General features: G+C 41.4%; 2 protein-coding genes across 2 annotated transcripts; one reads left to right on the forward strand and one right to left on the reverse strand.

Annotated features, from left to right (window-relative positions):
• Window positions 1-1,100: 1,100 nt before the first annotated feature.
• On the forward strand, window positions 1,101-17,374 carry si:ch211-203d1.3 (protein phosphatase Slingshot homolog 3). The gene is made up of 17 exons (XM_050042044.1): window positions 1,101-1,255; window positions 2,388-2,547; window positions 3,881-3,918; window positions 4,021-4,207; window positions 6,548-6,663; window positions 6,796-6,864; window positions 7,648-7,713; window positions 8,565-8,747; window positions 11,738-11,831; window positions 11,966-12,094; window positions 12,334-12,380; window positions 12,534-12,680; window positions 14,407-14,607; window positions 14,762-14,996; window positions 15,088-15,189; window positions 15,288-15,374; window positions 15,882-17,374. Exons 2-17 carry the CDS (start codon window positions 2,500-2,502, stop codon window positions 16,002-16,004), a joined length of 1,872 nt encoding a protein of 623 aa, XP_049898001.1. The 5' UTR covers window positions 1,101-1,255; window positions 2,388-2,499; the 3' UTR covers window positions 16,005-17,374.
• Window positions 17,375-17,411: 37 nt separating this feature from the next.
• mrpl18 (mitochondrial ribosomal protein L18) lies at window positions 17,412-21,179 on the reverse strand. The gene is made up of 4 exons (XM_050042045.1): window positions 20,913-21,179; window positions 20,622-20,796; window positions 18,446-18,680; window positions 17,412-17,685 (listed from the first exon to the last, which is right to left on the reverse strand). Exons 1-4 carry the CDS (start codon window positions 20,998-21,000, stop codon window positions 17,608-17,610), a joined length of 576 nt encoding a protein of 191 aa, XP_049898002.1. The 5' UTR covers window positions 21,001-21,179; the 3' UTR covers window positions 17,412-17,607.
• Between the last annotated feature and the right edge of the window lie 455 nt (window positions 21,180-21,634).

Genomic DNA, 21,634 nt, shown 5'->3' on the forward strand with positions numbered 1-21,634 from the left:
GCGGAGAAAACACCGGGATGGGTTAATGTCTGGAGTACCTAAAAATTGTGCTAATGTAAGCCACCGAACTTCAGTAGCCTAAATTTACTTCTTACTTTACAACACTGTCAATATTGTACTTTTTTAATGTTTTCTTTTTTTCCATTCAGTTCACCAGTTACAAATATAAACAAATAATTATGAAATATTACCAACACCGGTCACTTTGCTGCATAGGTGCATTTGTTGCTGATAAAACTTGTGTACATTTACTTACGTACTCACTCGAGTCCTCACTAAAACCAAAAAAATTAATTACATCACTCCAGTTCTGAGGTCTTTACACCGGCCTCCTATCTGTCAGAGAATCAACTTAAAAATACTGCTGCTGGTTTACAAAGCACTGAATGGTTTAGGCCCCCAAAACATTTCTGACCTTCTGCTACACAATGAACCATCCAGACCTCTCAGGTCTTCTGGGACAGGTCTGCTTTTTGACCCCAGAGTCAAGACTGAACATGAAGACATAGTGTTTAGATTTTATGCACCACATATCTCGAACAAACTCCCTGAAAACTGCAGGTCTGCACCAACTTTCACTTTAGTATAGGTTGAAGACTTGTCTGTTTGCTGCTGCCTTTTATCAGATCAAATATTCATTAATTTCTTGCGCTGAAACCCCATTTTAAATCATTTTTAAAAGTTTTTTTTTTTTTTTTATCTTTGCACCTTTTGTGTCCTCTTTATTACTTTACTGTAAATCTGTATCCTTTATTATGTTTTATTGCTCTGTAAAGCACTTTGAATTGCCCTGGTGTATGAAATGTGCTATGCAAATAAAGCTGCCTTAAGTGAAACTTTTAATACAGGAGTATTTTACAATTGTAGTACTGAACTTTGAGTCTACTGATGTAAATGATGTGAATATTTCGGGCTGGCAGTCATGTTGTCATACAAAACAAGAAGATTATTTTTAATATTTGTGTATTTACTACTCAAGAGCTGTATTTGAAGCTATTTTGCCTTTCAAGGTAATGTGTTTTATGTCCAATGCGGCACCCGGCAGTTGGCCTGCATGACGTCACTGTCCTCTCCCTCTTCTTCCTGTCCTCGTGCTCGGGCTGCCTCAGCTCAGTGGTAATCAGCTGCTGCGCTGTAAATGGAGAAGTCTTCACCCTCGACAGAGGGCGGAATAAGGAGCACCCAGTTCTTTAGTAATAAAAAAACAAGAAGCCCTTAGAGCAGGAAATCAGAGAGGGGACAAAGTCTGGGAAAGGTAAGAAAATAAACTGTCTTTTTGGGCTGTTTTTTGTAATTTCTTCATGTTAGCAGCGACTGACGTTCCGGTCCACTGTTAGCTTGTGCTGGTTGTAACAGGCTACAGAGCTTGTTGGTGGTGGTTTGTTGCAGCAACGAAGCGAGGTCCGTTTATAGCTCGTCAGTCAGGACCAAAACACTTCGTTATGGTTACTCACTTGGTAACAATTCAATTATATAACCGAGCATCTGCATTCAACGAGCTGAAGCCATGTCACACACTTGCTCTGATATAATGCAGGCGTTACAGCACTGACACTGTCATATCGATGGTCAGCAGTCCACATCCTCAATAAACCCTGTATGAGAAGATAAATATGATATACTGTGCATATGCTTCAGATTCATATGGGCTTATCTACTCTGCATAATGACCAGTGACACATCCTTATTTGCAAGTCTGTACTTTATCAATAATCACTACACCTTATCTCATAAGTACATAAAGGAACAAAATCATCAGTAGGCTGTTTTATCTGATTTAGCTTCATTTGAATGTTATTTTTCTGTCTTTCTGTCTTTTCTATCTGTTTATTTTATTACCCACACAATATAATTGTGAGGCACTTAAGGAATGTAGCTGCATTCCAGTGTATTAAAGTGTGACAATAAATCCTGTATTTGATGGGAGATATGGATAAAATCATCCATCATAGTTTGTGTTATTTTATATCTTGATATTCGTATGTATCGTGTAATTTTATGACATTTTCTTTAAGCTCAATTGAGTCACCCTTTTATAGATTATATAACCAGTCTGATTTATGCTAATCTAGGGAGATATTATTATTAAAATATCAAGGCACTTTATTACATTGGGTGCAGCAGTGTTATTAAGCCATGCTGGCAGAGATGTGACAAGATGTGACAGGTCTTTGATGGTATTTATATCCCTTGCCATAGAGGTTGTATCCTCACATTACCCAACTCTGCCTTTGCCGGATTAAGCAGTCGTAAAACTATTGTAAAAACAATTCCCTCCATTCACAGGACTCCCTAAAGCTGACATCTTCAGACTTGTCCTTAGGAATCTCTGGTATTTGCAGGGTGATTGGATGTAATCAAACCCAAATATCCATGTCTCATTTCAGATATACTACTGTTGGCCCTGCCCACAGCACACTTTTGGCTGAGGAAACCTGCAGAGCCTGTCTGAGCCTGTCAGCGACAGCAGGTTTCGTGGAGACAGACCTGTACTCTGCAATGGCTCTGTTGACCCTGCATAGGCTCCCATCCATCTCCACCGCTCCAGTGAGTTCACCCATCCCCACACTTTGTTGATGTACACAAATAAGTTTGGCATTTAGCGTCATATCCTCAGATATGAATTTGCTTTTTCCAAACTTAAAAGAGTTGTTCATGCTGGATCCTGCAGGGTTCTGTATGAAGATTAGTCAGTCCTGGGCGTGTCCCTCATCGCTACGTTGCCTGAATGATAATGAGGCTGCTTTGTTTTTTAGTTGCTTGCAGGGATGTGATTGCACTGATGGGCTTACGGGGAAAACATGCCACAGATAGAGTCATCAAAGAAATTTGGCTACCATTCACATTCCTTACAGTGATGTCAGAGAGTGATTGGATCAAGCTTCTGTCTGTCTAAATGCTCACTGCCACTGTATTCATTAAACGCATATTATCATATAAACACTGTATCATCAGCTTCTGTCTCTTAACTTTATCTCTGCTCATTCTGTCACTCTATCGTGAAGATTATTTAACTTTACATCCAAGGCCTGGCTTCTCCTCTGATTTTTGTCATCGCCAACTAAACATTAAATGACCTGACTGTGGGTCCAAGTCTCATTTATTTTTGCACATTTTGTCAAAGTTTCTAATCACTCTGCTATCTTAACTTGTGTTCTCTCCTTTTTTTTTTTTCTTCAAACCCATCGTTCCTCTCCTGGCTCCTGCCCACTTCTCCTCTTTAATTTTTTTTTTCTTGACTCTGTCTGGACTTGTCAGTTGCGTAACAGGTAATGTTACTGTCTCAAGTTTCTTTCTCTAAACCCTTGTTACTGCTGCTCTCTCTTCCTTGTTTCTTTGTCCCTCCCCGTTCTTGCATTGTGTTTCTCTCTAATTTTTTATCCTTCTATTATTTCACTGCCATGATTGTTGTTTTTACCCCACCCTCACACACCCTTAGTGTCCTCCTCCCTGTGCTCACATCTCACTCTTCGTGTCTGCCTCCTCACTTCAGCTTTCCACTGCACTTTATCTGTGTTGCACCACATTTCACACGAAAAATTACTGGACATCTTTTCCGGCCTTTTGTGTCCACACGTCTCAACAGGAAAGACATCACACACTCACATGCCTCAAATGTTCCCTGAAATTTTGTTACAGTGTGTCAACACTTTTCAACCAGTTAGAAACGTGCAGTTTTGGGAGCATTAAAAACTACTAAAACTACTTGAAAATGACACTTATTAGTGTATTGCAACTCCAGCAACTACTTGGAAGTTTCTTTGGGATGAGCATTTGTCAACCTCAGCCTGCACAACAGAAACATTACAGTCTGCAGTAATTCATAGACACACCATTGTCCTCAAAACGGGAGTAATGCAGTCCTCTTAATTGTTTAAAGGATGAAAGCCTCCAAAGAAGAGGGAGACTTCAGAAAAGGTAAAGTGCACCATCTTTGAATTATCCTCTTATTACAGATGGTCCTGACAAAAAGATTCCCAGTTGGTAGCATTATACTAAGTGATCTCTGTCCGTCTGTAGGGAGAGCTTTGCCCTCGTGAAGGGGGCTGTCCTCCTGCTGGAAGAGGGCGAGAGGCCGGGCCTTGATGAGGAGACTTCTCCTTCTCCACCTTCTCCTGAGAAGGAAGGCGGCAAAGCTCAAGACATGCGGCACAGACACATTCACGCCATGATTGAACAGCTCCGACCAGAAGATACTATCAAGCTGGTGAGGCCTCTTAGCTCTTAAATTAGCTCTGCGACTAACTATAATTTACGTAGTCGATTAATCTGTCGATTATTTTCTCCATTAATTGATTGGTTGTTTGGCTAATGAAATGTCAGAAAATGGTGAAAAATTTTGATAATTGTTTCCAAATCCCAAGATGCCATCCTTAAATGTCTTGTCTTGTCCATGACCCAAAGATATTCAGTTTACTGTTATAGAAGACTAGAGAAACCACACAACATCCATATTTAAGAAGCTGGAATCAGTGAAATTTTACAGATTGTCAAATTAGTTGGTGATGAATTTAATAGTTGGTAACTAATCAGTTATTTGCTGCAGCTCTAGTGTTCATGCATGTTGCAGATCAGACCAGTAAAAGTTGACAAATGATCTGCAGAAAGAATTTTTCTGGTTAGTAAACTTGTTTCATGAACATGTATAATCATATCTCAGGTCAAGGTCATAACATTAGTATGTTGAGTTCACTCGCATCAGCAGCTCTAACTATTGGAGTAATTAACTTCCTCTGTATTACAACTAACCTGTTGTTCAGTCAGAGACCCGACCACTACTCGTGAGGTTGATGTCATTGGTCCAACAGTTTACTTGTAAATTAGATAAAACTTGATTTGATGCATCAGAGCAGACACTCTAAATTCAGTGTCTCACACCTCATCAATTTTATTTGATTCTGATTGTGATTTATTATATGATTAATTGCACAGGTGTAGGTGGACAGTGTGCTGTGAATGAGACACATCAGGTAGACAGTCATTGTAAAAAGGGCTGTAAATTATAAGCAGCAGCCTATGATTGATTATTAGGACATCATAGCTGCAGAGGATTGTTTTGGTTACCTATTGTAAATATATGCTTTAAACTCTGTACTTTCATTTTCAGTTCACAGAACCACAGTTTCACTAGTCTAGCCTAACTAAGTTCCCTATTGTGGATAAGTGCCCTTTGTATCGGTGTTGCATCGCAGCTTAAGTCAATAAAGTGCAGAAGATGCATACTGGGGCCTGTTAAATGCATTCGGCTATTAACAGTCCAACAACCTTCCTCCAATTAAGTCATAATTCTGTAAGCTGCAAACATCACTGCAGATCAAAGTAGTTGTCAACATTAGGGGTGTTGTGAGCAAGCGGCAACCTCTAGGACCGAAACATCATTACATCATGTCAGTTTCTTTTCATTCCTGCTTTGTCTGCCTCCCCAACACCATCTAGTTGCCTTTTTCACTATCTATATAGTGTAATTGTTCTTTTTTAGGACTTTGTGCAGTCATTGATACAGACTCTCTCTCCACCTCCCTAATCCCATATTTTGAGTGTAATTAATTTGCCAAAAAATGAGACAAAACGTGCAATAGAGGATTTACTTTTTTGTTTTCAGATTTTATAAAACTTTTGCATTGATATCATGAATTCTTTTGGCCACAATAATCATGTAGTGAAAATATGATAATGTGCCAGCACTTGTAAATGTGTAATGCAAATTTCACATCAATGGACAATACCGGTAGCTTTGCATATTTCAACCAAAACAACATTTTACTGATGCTTTCCAAGGCATTCCACAGATTTTGACTTTGACCATTAAGGTTTGCAGGCAGCTGCTGGATTTATTTCAGCTCTAAAACATGAAAATGTGCTGCAGAGACCTGAAACATTTTTGACGGGGGTAAAAGATTTTTGTTAGGTTCTTTTTTTTTTTTTTTTTTGCTTCAGTTGTGTGATACAGCTGAGACACAGAAAATATACAAACATGTACGTGATGAATATCCTACATTAGATCATTTATTGTTCAGTAGTCAGCTCTTATGGTCATGGGTTGAAGAGCTTCTCACGAGGACTTGAATGCAACACTTCAAGCTGTATTATATTGAATCAGTTGTGGAACTTAGTCAAAGAAAATAACAGCTGACTACGTGTGATGGACTAAATATTTTTAAACCAGAGGTCATGTGGATGGCAGGGAAAAAACAATCTAAAACATAATATTTGCTTTAAGAGGAATAATGTGAAATATAAAGCACTTGGAGTCAATGAGCTAAAACAAGTGAAAACAAGTGGGTCTTTAAGTGGACGGTAGCCAGTGTGTGTTTCTCGGTAAACACAACATTCACTTCCCTGATTTAACTTTTCCAGGAAGGCCAGAGAAAATATACTGCACAGGATATTTTGCACTGTGTGTAATCAGACAGGTTTGTTTGGTTTAATGGGTAACCTGAGACTTCAGAGGAAACCACAACATGTTGCGTATAAAGTGCGTTAATTGCTCATTCTCCTCTCGTCCTCCTTTTTGTCTCCCTTCTGCTCTCTGCACTGTCTCACGCAGGCGGTGCAGTTGGAGTCCATCAGTTCGGTCAGAGTCAGGTATCTGATCGTTGTCTCCACCCTCAGCAACAAACAAGAGAGCATCCTGCTGGGCATGGATTTCCCCAGCTCAGACAGGTGTGTGTAATCAAGATGCCGGTGTAGCGTGTCACAAAGATAAGATTTCCATTCAGTTAATAATTTCTGATTTAAGCTTTGACGAGCTAAACTTCCTTCCTGGTCTTGTTGTTTGTCTGTGTCCTCCTGCAGCGATCACTGCACCATCGGCCTGGTGCTGCCAGTTTGGAGCGACACACAGGTGTACCTGGACGGGGACGGGTAAGAAACATTCAACAAAGGGAATGAGGAATGAATGTTTGTGAGGCTGCAGCACAGACGGTGCAGCCTGATGTCTGGGATTGTGGCCAGAGATAATGTGAATGAGTAATGGTCACTATTTATGGAGCTGAATCATTCTCCATGAATTACAACTGCTCCTATCACTCACTCAGACCCTTACATAAGCATGGAGGTCATGTGTTTTTGCAGTAAAAGTAAAGTATGGTCAGCCTCGTTCTGTATCAGTGAGGAAGAAGTTAGTAGCAGCTGTAAACAACTCTGTGTTTGCTTTATGATGCATCCACAATCTCAAATATCCACTCAAACTCAGTTTTAGATTAAATTTTAATGACCTCAGCAACATGCTTTGATTATAATATTTGAGGCTGTTTATTGGCTTGTGGTCAAACAGTGTTCTTCTTAGCCGTCGATTCTCGGATGAGAATATAGAGAAGGTTATGGTGATACTGAGAGTTCGTGTTTTCTAGTCTGCTGTCTCTCACTGAGTGCCAAAAAAAGATGCTCTGATTGGCTGCCATGTCACACCACCATGTTCACCCTCATCAGGCTGGTTCACACCTCCGGCTATGCTAATCCCCCCCCCCCCTCTCTCTCTGTCCTCACATTTTCCATTCTGTGCTTTCTTCACAGGAACCGTCACTAATTTACACTGAATTGTCTCTGTGTCTTCTTCCAGTAATGCTTCTTATCAGTGTCACTTTCTCACTTCTCTCATTCTTCTCATTACAGTAGCTCATACTTCTGTCTTTTTTTCCCCCACAGTGGTTTTAGCGTGACAACAGCAGAAGAGACCAGAATTTTTAAACCTATTTCCATGCAGACCATGTGGTGAGTGACAATTGTGGCATCCATGTATTAATGTTAAAACATTAATGTCCTTACTATGCTATCCAGCTCATCACTTCCTAAAGCATCTCGTCAATTGTTACTTGCCCTCGCTCTAAATCTTGCCTGGAGGAGTCATGACATTTCACAGTCATCATTTTTCAGGCCTGGGAAAGTCATTGAATTAGTCAAAATCGTTGAAGGTTTTGGAAGGGGCATGGAATTTTGTTGCATGGAATGAAATTGTTACAACAATTTTCTGTGGATAACCCTCCTACAGGTAATGTAACATATCAGCAAATTCATTTTCTTTAGCTGTGGACTGAATGTAGCTTTAATATGCGTCCATGTGTGGCATCATTTTGTTTACCATCATGTACGTTTCGTCATTTTCTGTCTGGGTTCGTCTCTCCCTTCCTGTATGCCAGGTAGCTGGAATTATCTTTGAACAGAACTTGAATTTGATATGTTTGAAAAATGGCAGGCAAGTTGGACAAGAGAAAAAAATAATGTGGGTCCTTGAAAAGTTATGGAAAGGTTTTGACATTTTGTCCATAAAAATGTGTGGGAACCCAGGAGGTTTTTAATGTCCTCAAATAGGCATCAGAGACTCCTCCTCACTCTTCACCTTCAAGAAAACTCCTTAAAACACACCTTTTCATAACTACCTACAACCTTTAAAATCAGTGTACTTTGCCCTTTCTGCATTATTTCCCTCTCTACCTCCCTATGGATACTATATCTTCAAGTATCCTAAGAAGCGCTATATAAGTCCAATGTATTATTATTATTATTAGTATTATATTGTTATTATTATTCTCATCTTCTGTCCTTCCCCTTCCCACCGCTGTAAGGTCAGTGCTGCAGGCGTTGCACGGCTGCTGCGAGCGGGCGGTCAAGGCGGCAGTGATCCCAGGCAATGGCCTGGAGTGGGCCCAGCACTACCACCAGCACACTGAGTCAGACCGCTACTGCCTCAACGAGTGGGAGGCCATGAATGACCTGGAGTCAGTCCGCAGGGACAGTAGTGGACAGAGGTAAGAAAAGGACAAGTACCTCTAAACTGTTGAGTAAATATATTTAGGTAGGCCACTGGAAACCCAAATCCACAATAACTCTGCATTTTAGGGTCTGATGTACATATTAGTAAGCATCTAAAAAGTATTAGGAATTAGTTAGAAATACAAATTCAAAATATTGTCATGTGAGTTTTTGTAAACTTTCTTAAAAATTCCACATCAACTGTCCCACCCAAGTAGGTACAGTCAGGCTGTTTGTGATGTGTCTAGGTGAACATCCACCACTGAAGATGGCACCGTGTCATTCTTTTATTTTCCAACTGCAGCAGACTGCGCTTTTAGTGAGCTGTGGTGTCGTTGTCCACAAAAGCTGCTTTGCACAAATGAGCACAAAACGTTATTAAAATACACATCAGCATCACATAACACAAAAACATGCATCATAAAAAACATCATCACTGGGGATTTGATAAAACACATTAAGGAAGAGAAGTGGCAGTTCCAGAGCTTGTTAAAGAGCTGAATGCTGCGTGAGCATGCTATACCTGCACCCTGAAGGTAGGAGTACATACTCAGAGCATAAAGAGTGCGCTGGATCTGCTATGATCTTATGAGCGATATTAAATGTGTACCAGTCTGTCATATGAGTAATACTGCACATTGGTTCTCCTGTTATCTTGCCTCCAAGTTTAACAACCGTGTCCAGTTTGTTCTTGTTTTTTTACCGACATCGCTCGCTGAATACAAATACAAAAGGTCAATATACTCTGAATAAAGGTCTTGTAAAACAGTATCAGCATAGTCGTCAATTAGAGGATAAAGTGGAGTTCCTTCTAAAAGCGATTATCATCTCTTTGGTTTTCTTTGTGTTGAAAATCAGATCTGAGCACCACTTATAAAAGTGGTTAATCTCAGCTCTTTAACGGGTCTCATCGTCAGTGCCACATCATCTGCAGATGTTATCAGCATACAGTCATCCTGATAACAAGCACAGTCACTGGTTTACACTGTGAACAGCAGCTATGAGAGGACACAGTCTTGTGGTACCCCAGTCTGAGTGATGGAAGAGTGAATATTCTCCATGGACTTGGAGATGCTGTTGCTTCATGATTTACACCTGTGCTACCCATCTTTACTGTCAATAGACTGTCTGCTTTGACAGTCTTAAAGGCAGATGAAAAATCGGCAAACAGCATGCTCATGTGAGATGTTTCCAGATCCTGGTTCAGAAGTGTTACTGTTGCGTCTCCCACACCGATGCAAATTGTAAAGCGTCCAACTGATGGTTGGTTTCAGACTCTAAGTGAGTTTAAATAATTCACTCAAAACATTTCATGATTATATGGTGTACCGGTCTAAAATCATTTAATTCAGAGGGATTTGTCTTTGTAGGCAGTGGGATTATTTTAGACACTTCCCTTGACCTCATGATTGTTCGTAAATACTACTACTCACAACAGGACCATTGGATTTCCTTGTGTTTACTGGGAGAGGTTGCGCCACACTTCCTCTAACGTTACATGTATTGGTGCACCACCCTCTGTCCAGTCCCCTTTGGGCTCAAATTGGGATGGTTTGTCAGTCTCATAATGTTTAAAAAACAATTTCAATCATTGGCAAAGTTTACTGTTTGTGCAGAGCTGGTCCCCTGTGAGATCAGTCCAACCATTGTCTTTATTCCATGCCACGCCTCCCTTTGCGTCCTTGTCCTTGAGAAGCTGTTCCACTTTAATTTTGTAATCCCTCTTCGCCCGATTTATTTGCATGTGTGCTTCCTCGTCGAATTAGCTTTCCTGTACGTCTGTCATTCTCTTGAAATGCCAGCTCTTCCTCAGTTAGAAGCTTTGAGTTGTGTCCGCAGTAAATCAGGGTTTAGTATTTGCACGTTTTTATTTGTTTAGTGGGGAGCACATTATTTTGCAAAACAGCTACGCCTCGCAGCTGGAGCTGTACCTTCTCTCCCTCCTCCTTGGCCTCCTCCTCTCCACACATCACATGTCTCTGATGTCCTGAACATGGAGATTGATAATGTAATTTGCTACCTATAGATTAAGTTAAGCTATATATTGTATGTAAGTGACGTATGAGGGAGATGTCAATCAGTATGTGATTTGCCTCGCAGTCTGGAGACAGGGGTGCGTTCTGAATCACATACTGTTTCTCTTTACTTTTGGTAGATGCTGCAGCTGCCCTTAAAAAGTATGCATTGTTGCATGCAGTATGCACACAGTCAGGATATACTACCCTCTTGTTCATATATCTGTTTCCTTGGAGATAGCACAAAACGCCATTTGCTGAGTTCACCAGAGACAGACATCAACCCCGAAGAGCTCTGTAGATTTAATTTGCAATATGAGTAGTTTAAACTTTTAATGCTGCATACATTGTAGATTCTTATATAGTGTATCCCGACAGTATAATTACATCTGCATTTCTCTGTCCTTGTTATTTAATAGTTATGTCCTTTTGTTGTCGGTAATCTTTATGGTTATTTTCTTCACTTAATTAAGTCACTTTAATGCACTGTCATCTGTCATTATGGCTTCTGTGAAGCTGTCAACGACTTATCAAACTGTCATCTGTTTGTGGCTTTGTGACACATCTTCCTCTGCACATATGATTGTGGGTTAGAATAGCCAGACAAGCATGCTGGCTTGTGTACTGCAAAATCCGACCAGATGTAGTAGTACATCCTGGTATTTTTGGCATAGTATGAATCGGGACATACTAAATCTTTTTCTGGTATACTCAACAGTATGGTAGTGTGGGGGTTGGAATACACAGCATGTTTTTTAATCGACATGAACATTTATTTTCACTCAGATTTTTGCAGATATTTAACGAAACACTCAGTTTTGATATCATGTATGTATTTTTATGATTTTTACAAAAAGTCAAATTTCCAGTGGCTTTAAATGTGTAAATAAATTGAAAGATATTATCAGATTTTATTGCTCATGCACACACATCAGCTTGTACTTAAGTTTCACTCCTTCTTGCATGGGAAGCACCGCAGACAGAATTTCCAATGAGGCGCTGATTAAAGAGCACCTGAGAGACATCATGAGGACTGAAGACCTGGACAGCCTCACATCTAAGATGGTAAGACATACAGGCAGATATAAAGAGGAAGTTGGCTTAAAATAGTCAGAACTATTAGGGGAAGCTAATATGTCAAAAAAGATGAGAGAATGAGTGGATGCCTGTATAATTTGATCTTTCCTTCACCGCTGTAGGTTCACTCTGCCCTGGAGACCAGGATGGGCTTCGACATGAGACCCTTCAAGGAGTACATTGACAATGAGATCCTGGTCACCCTGGCTCAGATGGACAAACCCTCCAAAATATTTGACTACCTTTACCTGGTGAGTGATTTGCTGGAGTTCAAAGACAGTAATAAGCTTTGTTTCACCAACATGGCTAGAAAGCTTTCTCATGCTTTAGTCAGTAAACTGACGGAAGTGTGCTTTCACCAGGATGTTGTCATGTGACTGTAACTTCCCCTTTGTGGAAGATCTGTGTTGACAGCGATAGGGAAGACGTCTCTGTTAGCCCTTTCCTTTTTGCGCTTGACTGAACCTTCTTCTTATTTATCTGGTTTCAGGGCTCTGAGTGGAACGCAGCTAACTTTGAAGAGCTGCAGAAAAACAAGTCAGTGTTTTCACCTGCGACATTTCTCTACAGCTCTGTGTATTGTTGTTGTCCATCTCTATTTCCCATTGTCTCCTGACATTGTGTGAATTGTGCATTGTGTTTTGCTGAGTCACCACTGTGGCTTTAAGTTTGTGTCTGTATGTTTTTCAGTGTGGGCTATATTCTGAATGTGACGAGAGAGATCGACAACTTTTTCCCAGAGTCCTTCACTTATATGAACATCAGAGTGTACGATGTGGAAGCCACTGATCTGCTCCCTTACTGGACAGACACTTTCCAGTTCATCAACACTGCAAGGTACTCCAGAAACCCCAAGCACATCAGAAGATGCCGAAAATCCAAACTTAACAAAAAGGCATTTTGCAGTCTTCCAGATTTAAGTTGTAGACAAGCACAATTCTGTCATTACAACATATTTATACACAGCCAAATTCCTGGACGTTAAAGGGAAATTTCGGCCACATATTCTGTGGATGTCCAGTCAATGTTGATGGTAAATGTAGTCAACTGAAGCAATGAATTCCTCAGCCGTGCTCTATTGCCAGAGAAAGCTGAGTTTTCTGTTGATCCTCCTGCATCCAGTGGCGTCATTTGACATGACAGGGACGTAGCTCTGTATTGCAAACTGTGTTTCCAACAGCAAAAATGGCATTCAAATAATGAGTGCAGGAGATGTTTTGGACGAGGATACACTTGGATTCTCAGCCATACTTATTCAAGTCAGAGTATTGAGCCAAAGATAGTCAGCAAAGAAAAGCTGAGGCTGCAGCTGCATTAGCCGTGCAAGAAGATACAGCCAGCGGGGACCCTCCAGAACCTGAGCTGCTGAGAGCAAACACCGATTGCTGGTGCCTTTGCTTCGAATTTTCTCCGATGCCAATAGAAACTGAATCATTCTGCTGCGATGGATTTCAGTGTGGGTAGTCATTGTTGGATGCTGTTGCCAACACCAACCCAGATAGAGCCTGTGTGTGTGTGTTACTGTGCATGAAATTTTACACCTGACTTGGACACACTTGGTGTGCAGGAGACCTTCTTCAGCAGATAAACAGAAAATGACAACAAAGACCAGCAGAGCCGAGAGGGCAAATGACCATTGATTGACTTTATTTTGTCAGAATCTCAAACAAACAATACATCCTGGTACATGTAGGCACTGCCGACACAGCTCCACGAGCAGAAGTCCACTTTCTTGGTCAGTGTAGCATGCAGTGAGGAATTTATTGCTTCAGTGGGCTACATTTATCAACACTGATTGGTCATCCATATGGCAAATTTTCCCTTTAATACCATATCATCATTGACATGTTTCAATGATACACTAAATCCCCTGATGCTAAAAGGTGATATGATGACTGCCTGTACTGATACACAGTGCGATTTCAGTCCGTTAAAGTATAAGTCTGCGGAGTTAGAAGAGAAGATTGATACCACGCTCACTTCTGTCCGCCAGATATGAAGCTGGACTCACAAGATGGTTAGCTTCGCAGGAAGAAACAGCTAGCCTAGCTTTGACCGATGGTACCAAAATCTGCCCATCAGCATCTCTAAAGCTCTCTAATTGCTGGACTGTTTCTGTTGCCTGGCAACCCAAAATACTGTGCCTGGCCTAGAAATATTCCCAGTTATAACCCCCCTAAAAATGGTGTTGCTATACATTGGCTCTTGTACAGATTAAATAAATGAGACATACTTTGTTTTATAGTGAGTTAGAGGTGCTGGTAGGCTGATTTTTTTTTTGTCTATTGACAGAGCCAGGCTAGCTGTTTCCTCCTGTTCACAGCCGTTATGCAAAGCTAAGCTAACTAGCTCCTCATCTAACTAACAGAAAGTGACAGAGTGCATTTCTCAAAATATTGGTCCACTTCTTTATGTCATGTACTTTGTTCCCAGCTTTGCCTCGCCACCAATATTGCAAATTTGAGGTGTCACACTTTCCATTCAGTTAATCAGTTCACCACTACTTGTCAAGTTAAATCTCTAAACCACTGAGTGACTTTCTCTGGATCTCTGTGCGATGCAGGAAGAGTGGACAGGCGGTGTTGGTGCACTGCAAGATGGGTGTTTCTCGCTCTGCATCCACGGTGATCGCCTACGCCATGAAGCAGCAGCGCTGGCCTCTGGATGTGGCGTTGTCCTATGTTAGGGAGTGCCGGTCCATCGTCAAGCCCAACGAAGGCTTCATGAAGCAGCTGCAGACCTACAACGGCATTCTCAACGCAAGGTCAGGCATGGTGTTTCCAAAATGAGGAATGCCAAAATCTAAAAATTACAAAACAACATCAAACATTTTTTTGAGTTTGCCGTTGTCTGTGGCTATTTAGGTATTGAGATGTGGGCTCATGTGAGGATTGTGTTGTGTTCCTTCATCATTCCAGCCAGCAGCGTCACAGCGCACTCTGGAGGCGAAAGTCAAGAGACCAAAGACAAAAGTCAATACGCAAGGAGGAGGGAGGGGAAGAAAAAAAGCCAGTGGAGGCAGAAGAGGAGGAAGAAGAAGAGGAGGAAGAGGAGGATGACGGACTTGAAGGTTCTGAGCAGGGTGACGAGGAGGATGCAGATAGTCTAGATGAAAAAGATATAGGTAGCCCAGATGAGAGAGATGATGCAGAGGTAACTCCTCACATCAGCGATATCAGCATTTTAAATCCTGCTGATTTTGTTTTTTAATCTTCAACCCTTTTACCTTCCCAAACTCACCCAGGTGTTTGAAGAGCCCGCCCCCCCGTCTGAGACCAACCAGGGGCCTGGGCAGACAGGGCCAGCTGGTGTCACTCCTGTTATCACAGTAAATGAACCAGAAAAGGTGAGCAGACACAAATGTAGTTACACACATACGCTGTGTCTCTTAAGTGGTTTTCCTTCACGAAATCACTGGATGTTCTTTTTCTTTCTCATCTCAAGGTCGCTCCGAGTGTTAATCGCAGCGGCAGGATGAACCTCTTCTCCCTCATGCAGTCCATCAGTGATGAGGATAGAGGGCGTGAACAGGTAAATGGAGCTGAGTGCCAGTCTCTCTTAAATGCTGTTCATAGTTGATGTACGCACAAACTAACTAAGTGATGGATGCAGCGACAAACCAGCAGCTCCTGTGTTCTGCAGTGTTAAATCACTGTTTTTCTCAATGGAGTCTGGCTTTGAAGAGAGCCTCGATAACAGCTTCTGTTCCCAGTCTGAAAGGGCTGTCTGACGGCAAGGTAAAATGAATAGGGTACACTTAAATGATATTGATTTTTCTAGGTGGGAACAGTATGTTTTGATGTGATCCCCATTCACAGCAGAACATTATTTAGCTCTGTGCTTGTTCTCCTGCCTGCTTTTCCAAACTGGAAGCGTGCCAAGTGCCATCTACTGTAGAGTAATATAATGACCATGGATAAGTGCGTCGTACAACCCCACTTAAAATAAATCTTAACTATACTCTTCAGGTTGAAAAACGGTCAAGGTTTCAGTTAGCTGCTCTATAAGCTACTCCTCTACTTCTCTGTTGCTTTCAAGCTGCCTGGGAGTCCGCGGCGGAGACGTAGCCTAGGACGACGGAGTCTCATTCACCAGAACGCATGTGTGGATGTTTCACCTGAACCACGAAGCCTGCCGGACGTTGGTCAAAGCAATCCCTAAAGTGATCAAGGAGGCAGAAGAGCAGGGAGTTACAGGGGAGGGAGGCGGACCCATAAAGGAGGCAAACAAATCCTGAAAACACCAGAAGGAAAGTGTGCACTGGTAATATGCCAAGGTTTTTATACACTGATACGCTCTGGCTTTATATTTTAGATCACTGAAAGTTTTAATTTATGTTTTACTGCATATCTCTGCTCATGATTATTGAAGCTGATGTTCACTGCTGATAAAAGGATTTGTGCTGTAGTATTAACACACCAGTGAAAGCCAGGATATCTGAAGTCATTATCAGTGTACACTGTTGTATTATGGTTTTTTCAGCATTTTAAAAACATATCCGACCACATACAGACGTACCAGTCCCTCCCTCCATGTAGCGCCCCCTGCTCCCTCTTCCCTTCTTCAGCTTTCACATCACCACTTGAGATATCTATGCAATTACTGTCCTCCTTTCTTTCCCTCTGTAAATACGAGGCTGTATGCTGCCAACACCAGGTAGACAGTTTTAAATGTCTTTCATATTTTCACAAGACGTTCATTGTTGTAAGACGGGAGGATCTCACTGTATCTAAGCTGTGCATCATGAACCAAGTCAGGGCCAGTTTTATGGCAAAAGCCTGTTTGCCAAACAATGTTCTCCAATGTGCCAATGAATGACTATATTAAATCTAAAATCTTTATCATGTCAGTATGTTAAGAACCAATGTAACCCACTCTATTTTTATTCACCTTACTTAAACACCAGGGCTGTATGAGTGCCTTCACCCTGAGAATGAAATACGACTCTATGACTGGTGTTTTTAAATGTTTTTATTACGAGGTGATGGCTGCGTATTGTATGAATCTTGTACTGTTCCTCTGATTGCAGTATAAATATGACTTCCCAAAGTTTTGCATGTATGCATAACACAGAAGTATATATGTATCCACACATTATGCTGATGACCCGGGTGCATGTTATGTGTTTTTATACCAACATGTGAGAACAAAGTGTTCAGGGTTTTCTCATGTATTTATATTGACATTTAATGGATTGAGGTAAATTATTCAGAATACCGTTTTCACACTTCTGATCACTGGATGCTGATATGGAATATTTTTTATTTCATGCTGGTGTTACCAGTGACCCAAGCTAAAGCTTCATTTAACCTGCATGCTCACTGTTAAAGAAAACATGCACTTTATAATCCCACGACACACACAGTTCGCACTGCCTGAGCCAACGTCACACTGTACTATGAATAAAATGATCATTTATTATTTTTAAATCTCGTCCACATCTTGTTGTGTTAAGCTCTCTGCTGTCTGCACCTCACTCGTTTACGACAAGCACTATGAGTGGAAAAATAAACGATCATACTCAAAGCAAACGCTTTGTTTCTTTATTGAATAATTCACCAGAGTTGCTTCTGTTAAGAAACATTTTAATATCAAGACACAACAAAGCACAGGGACAAGCAGCCTTACTTTGAATACTCATTTTGTTTCAGTTTATATTGTCATTTACTGTATTGCTGGTCATCTTAACAGTACAGTCATAATTCACAAGAGAGCAGAGAGTAAGGGGCACAGAGGACATTTTAACAAAACAGATGTGATAAATTCAGGTACCGATGTATTTCCTTCTGGGCTCACTGAGGGTGACTCCTCCCTCTTTCAGTGCTGTCTTGAAGGCTTGAACCTGTGAAAGAAAAAAACAAGGGAGACATAAACATGAAGCATGATGACTTTAAGAAGTATTTCACTGCTGGAAAATGTAAGCTTGGCTGTTTTGACACAGGACACAATATGGCAGCCGGCTAGTAACAAACAAAAAGTAAGATAAAATAGGTTTCTGAAAACATTTGAGGCGAGAATTAGTTCCTGCAGTAACAGAATCTTTGTTCATATGAAATTAGCACTACTTTATTTTACTGTTTGATCTCAGTTTTGTTTGTAGCCCACGTTTTCACTGTGCAGGAAACAGTATGGCGCCCACTTCCTCTTCACAAACTTTCATATTACAGCTAAACTGTGCACTGAAATATGTTTCTGAGGTTATTTTAAGTAAGTTATAGGCAACACAGTGACAGAATCTTGGTTTATATTTGATCAGCACCGCCTAGTTTTACTGTTTTGATCTGAGAGAGTGAAAGAGAGAAGAGGGACTCTCTTGATCCGCTTCTTTACTACTGTCTCAATGATGGCGGGCATACAGAAATGCGTAACTACAATCTGTAGTTCTAGCAACAGCCGTAGAGCCAGCAAAAATTCGCTGGATGATGACCAGGGAGATCTGGCCGCTGGTAAGATGGAGGGAGGTTTACCACACTTCACTTAAACCTACTACCCACATTATTATAATACAAAACTGGATGTAAATCGGCAAAGTATCCCTTTAAAAGGGAAAAAAAGACACACAAATCAGTTGTCTAGCAGCAGTTGGTGCTGCGTGCACTCACAGCTTCAGAGCGGTACGTCCAGGGAATCTCCCTGTACACCATCCTCGTGATCCCAGCCTGCTGACATCGCTGTGCCAGCACCTCGCCCACAGCCTGACATGCTGCCACGCATTTTGTGGAAGCCAGCTCCTTCCTCAGTGCCCACTCTCTGGTGGAACACGAAAGCACCGGGTCAGGAGAGCTTCTGGAGAACACGTGTGCTGTCACAAACTGTTGGGTGCGAGAAAACTCCAACCTGAGAAGATAAGAGAGATAAACATGATAGAAGAGAGGTGAGGGAGGGAGCAGGAGGGAAATAGAGAATTTAGATGTGCAGGATTATCTGTCTGGTAAAAGTGAATTTGATCAGTTGTCAGTGTTTGGTCAGTGTTTTTTTTATGTCCTCAGGTCTCCCTTGAAAATAAGGGAAATAATAATCTTTGTGTGAGACTTGGGTGATTAAATTAGGGGCGTATATATAGGTGTACGCGCACAGTCACAGTCAGTATGAACATGAGCATGGTGTATATACTGCCACACTGAGCTGCCTCTGATTCTGTGCACTCACAGTTGAATACAGAGTAAAGAAGAACAATAAAACTGTACAGCAGAGGTGTGGACGCGAGTCACATGAATTGGACTCAAATCCGACTCGAGTCACGAATTTGATCACTTTTTAGTCAACTTGACAAAATCAAAAAGACTCGTAACTCAACTTGAACTTAAACACCGATGACTTGTGACCTCACTTGCACTTGAGCCTTTTGTCTTGAAAATATTTGATAACTTTCGCCGAACCTAAAGATTAAGAAGTGTGTTAATATTTAACTTAAAAGGGAGAATAGTCTTTCAGAAAATTTCTTACAAATCTGGGGAGAGAACGTACTAGACATTTTTACCAATATGAGATAACTAAATAAGAAAGGACAGGACAGAAACATACAAGATTCATTCTGTTGTGGTATTAGTTAATTGTGCCATATAGTGTGAAGGTGCAATGTCAGCATTACTTTTTTGATGATTGAGTTCAGCTGCACGATTTTTGTAAATTGTAATATATTATTGTGTGATCATGAGCTTTGGGTAGTGACCAAAAGAATGTGATCGTGGACACAAGCAGCCGAAACCAATGTCCTCCGGAGGGTGACTGGGCTCAGCCTTAGAAATGGGGTGAGGAGCTCAGAGATCCGGAGGGAGCTCGGAGTAAAGCCGCTGCTTCTTCACATTGAAAGCGACCAGTTGAGGTGGTTCTGCCTCCTGTTCTGTATCATAGGCAGCGTTGCTTGCTTGAAGTTTCTTGAAGACGTTTCACCTCTCATCCAAGAGGCTTCTTCAGCTCTAACAGACTGGTGCGGAGTCGCTGGCTTTAAACTCTGTGTCTGTGGAGGGATACCAGGACTGCATTGTAGGTGGGTGATAAGTGGTGACAAAGGCCACCTCCTCTGTTTAACGACGGTTGTTCCAATTAGACATAGATGGCTTCTATCATGCGTCTTTCGAACCATCCGTCTTCTCTGGACAACATGTGAACATCGCTGTCCTCAAAAGAGTGTCCCTTCTCCTTTAGATGTACATGGGCAGCTCAGTCTTGGCGTTGACTTAAAGAGCTGGCTCTCCTGTGTTTGTGGAGTGGTTGTTTTGTTTTACCAATGTTCAAGTCAGCAAGTCCAGTTGCTATGATATAGCACCTACGACTACAATGACCTGAATGACTGAGAATGTTCACCAACATGTGCCTCCCATTAAAGGTTTTCTGGGCATCTCCAACTGGTAGGAGCCCCGGGGTAGACCCAAAACATGCTGGAGGGTTTAAATGTCTCATCTCGGCTGGGAACGGCTCAGTAACCCCAAGGAGGAGCAACCCAGCCCCGAAAAAGCCAATAGAAGTGGATGGATGGATGGATGCAATTGTTCTGTTGTTAAAATGGCATTACATTTGGTGAAGAGTGCAGTGTGACTTGTTTTAGGACTTGAGACATGCCTGTCTTGACTTGGGACTCTAGTGCAAAGACTTGAGACTCACATGTAAATTGCAAAACAATGACTTGGTCCAATCTCTGCTTTACAGCATGATCACATTTATCTGTCTCACATATGTAACTGACAGTCGTTGTGTGACAGTGTGATGGTCATCTATTTAACACTTGATATTACATAACAGCTATCATGAAGCAGTTTTATCCCAAAACACACACACCTGTGGTAAAACTCCCGGCGAGGCCAGGACGTCTTCCAGCCCCGGTCCTTCACAGCCAGAGCCATCTGCTCCAGGTTCCGGGGGTTTCTGTTCACGAAGGTCGGGTTCACGGCTTCATTTTCATCCGAGCGGGGCTCCTCCTCCGGCGGAGAGGCGAGCTGACTCAGACACCGAGCTGACACCACACAACAGGGCACAGATAAACTCAACACCAGTATGTAACGTTACGTAGCTCCAAACTGAGTACTTTACAGAATATAACACAGCTGTGATGGAAATAGTTTCACCTACCCGTCTGGTTTGTGGCCACAGTTTGACGACATCGTTGGATTTGACCTAACAACAGCCGCACACTGCGGCTAATGTCGCTCAGAGCCATCTCCTCCTCCTCAGCTGGGCTCACTTCATAAATACAAACTCCAGTCAACGATTATTATCAACGCTAAGTCCTTAAAAACACGAAAACATACCAACTCTAGCTATTTGATAGGTTTTCACCGTGACATGTGCAGCGCCATCTTTGACATTCAGACAACATCCGGTTCACTTGGTGCTCATTTAGAAGCAGCACTGACAGAAACAAACGCCAGCACTTCAGAAAGTTCCGCTTACATGTCTTCCACATAACTTCCTTTATTCAATCACCATTAAATTATACAAGAGCAATTAGTTACAAGAAAAACAAACAACAAAAGGGGTACAAATATACTTACAAATTAAAAAGAGGTTTTTAATGCTTTGTAAATGACCATAGTCCCAATGGCTTTCTGATTTTCCAGTCCTTTTGTTGGTGTTTAAAAGTACGTTTCACTTCATGCTTAAAGTGATGGATCTTAGGTTTCCTTTCAGACCATTTACATTTATGGATGTAAAACCCATTATAAAAAATGATAAGATTCAAAATAGACGTGACCTCTGTCCAGATATTGTTTCCATTGTAAAAAAAACCAACCTCTTCTCTGTGAATTAATCTTAGTTCCACATAACATCAAAAACATATTCAACGTATTTTA

This window comes from Epinephelus moara, chromosome 4 (assembly GCF_006386435.1).
Source record: "Epinephelus moara isolate mb chromosome 4, YSFRI_EMoa_1.0, whole genome shotgun sequence".
NCBI classification, from domain to species: domain Eukaryota; kingdom Metazoa; phylum Chordata; class Actinopteri; order Perciformes; family Serranidae; genus Epinephelus; species Epinephelus moara.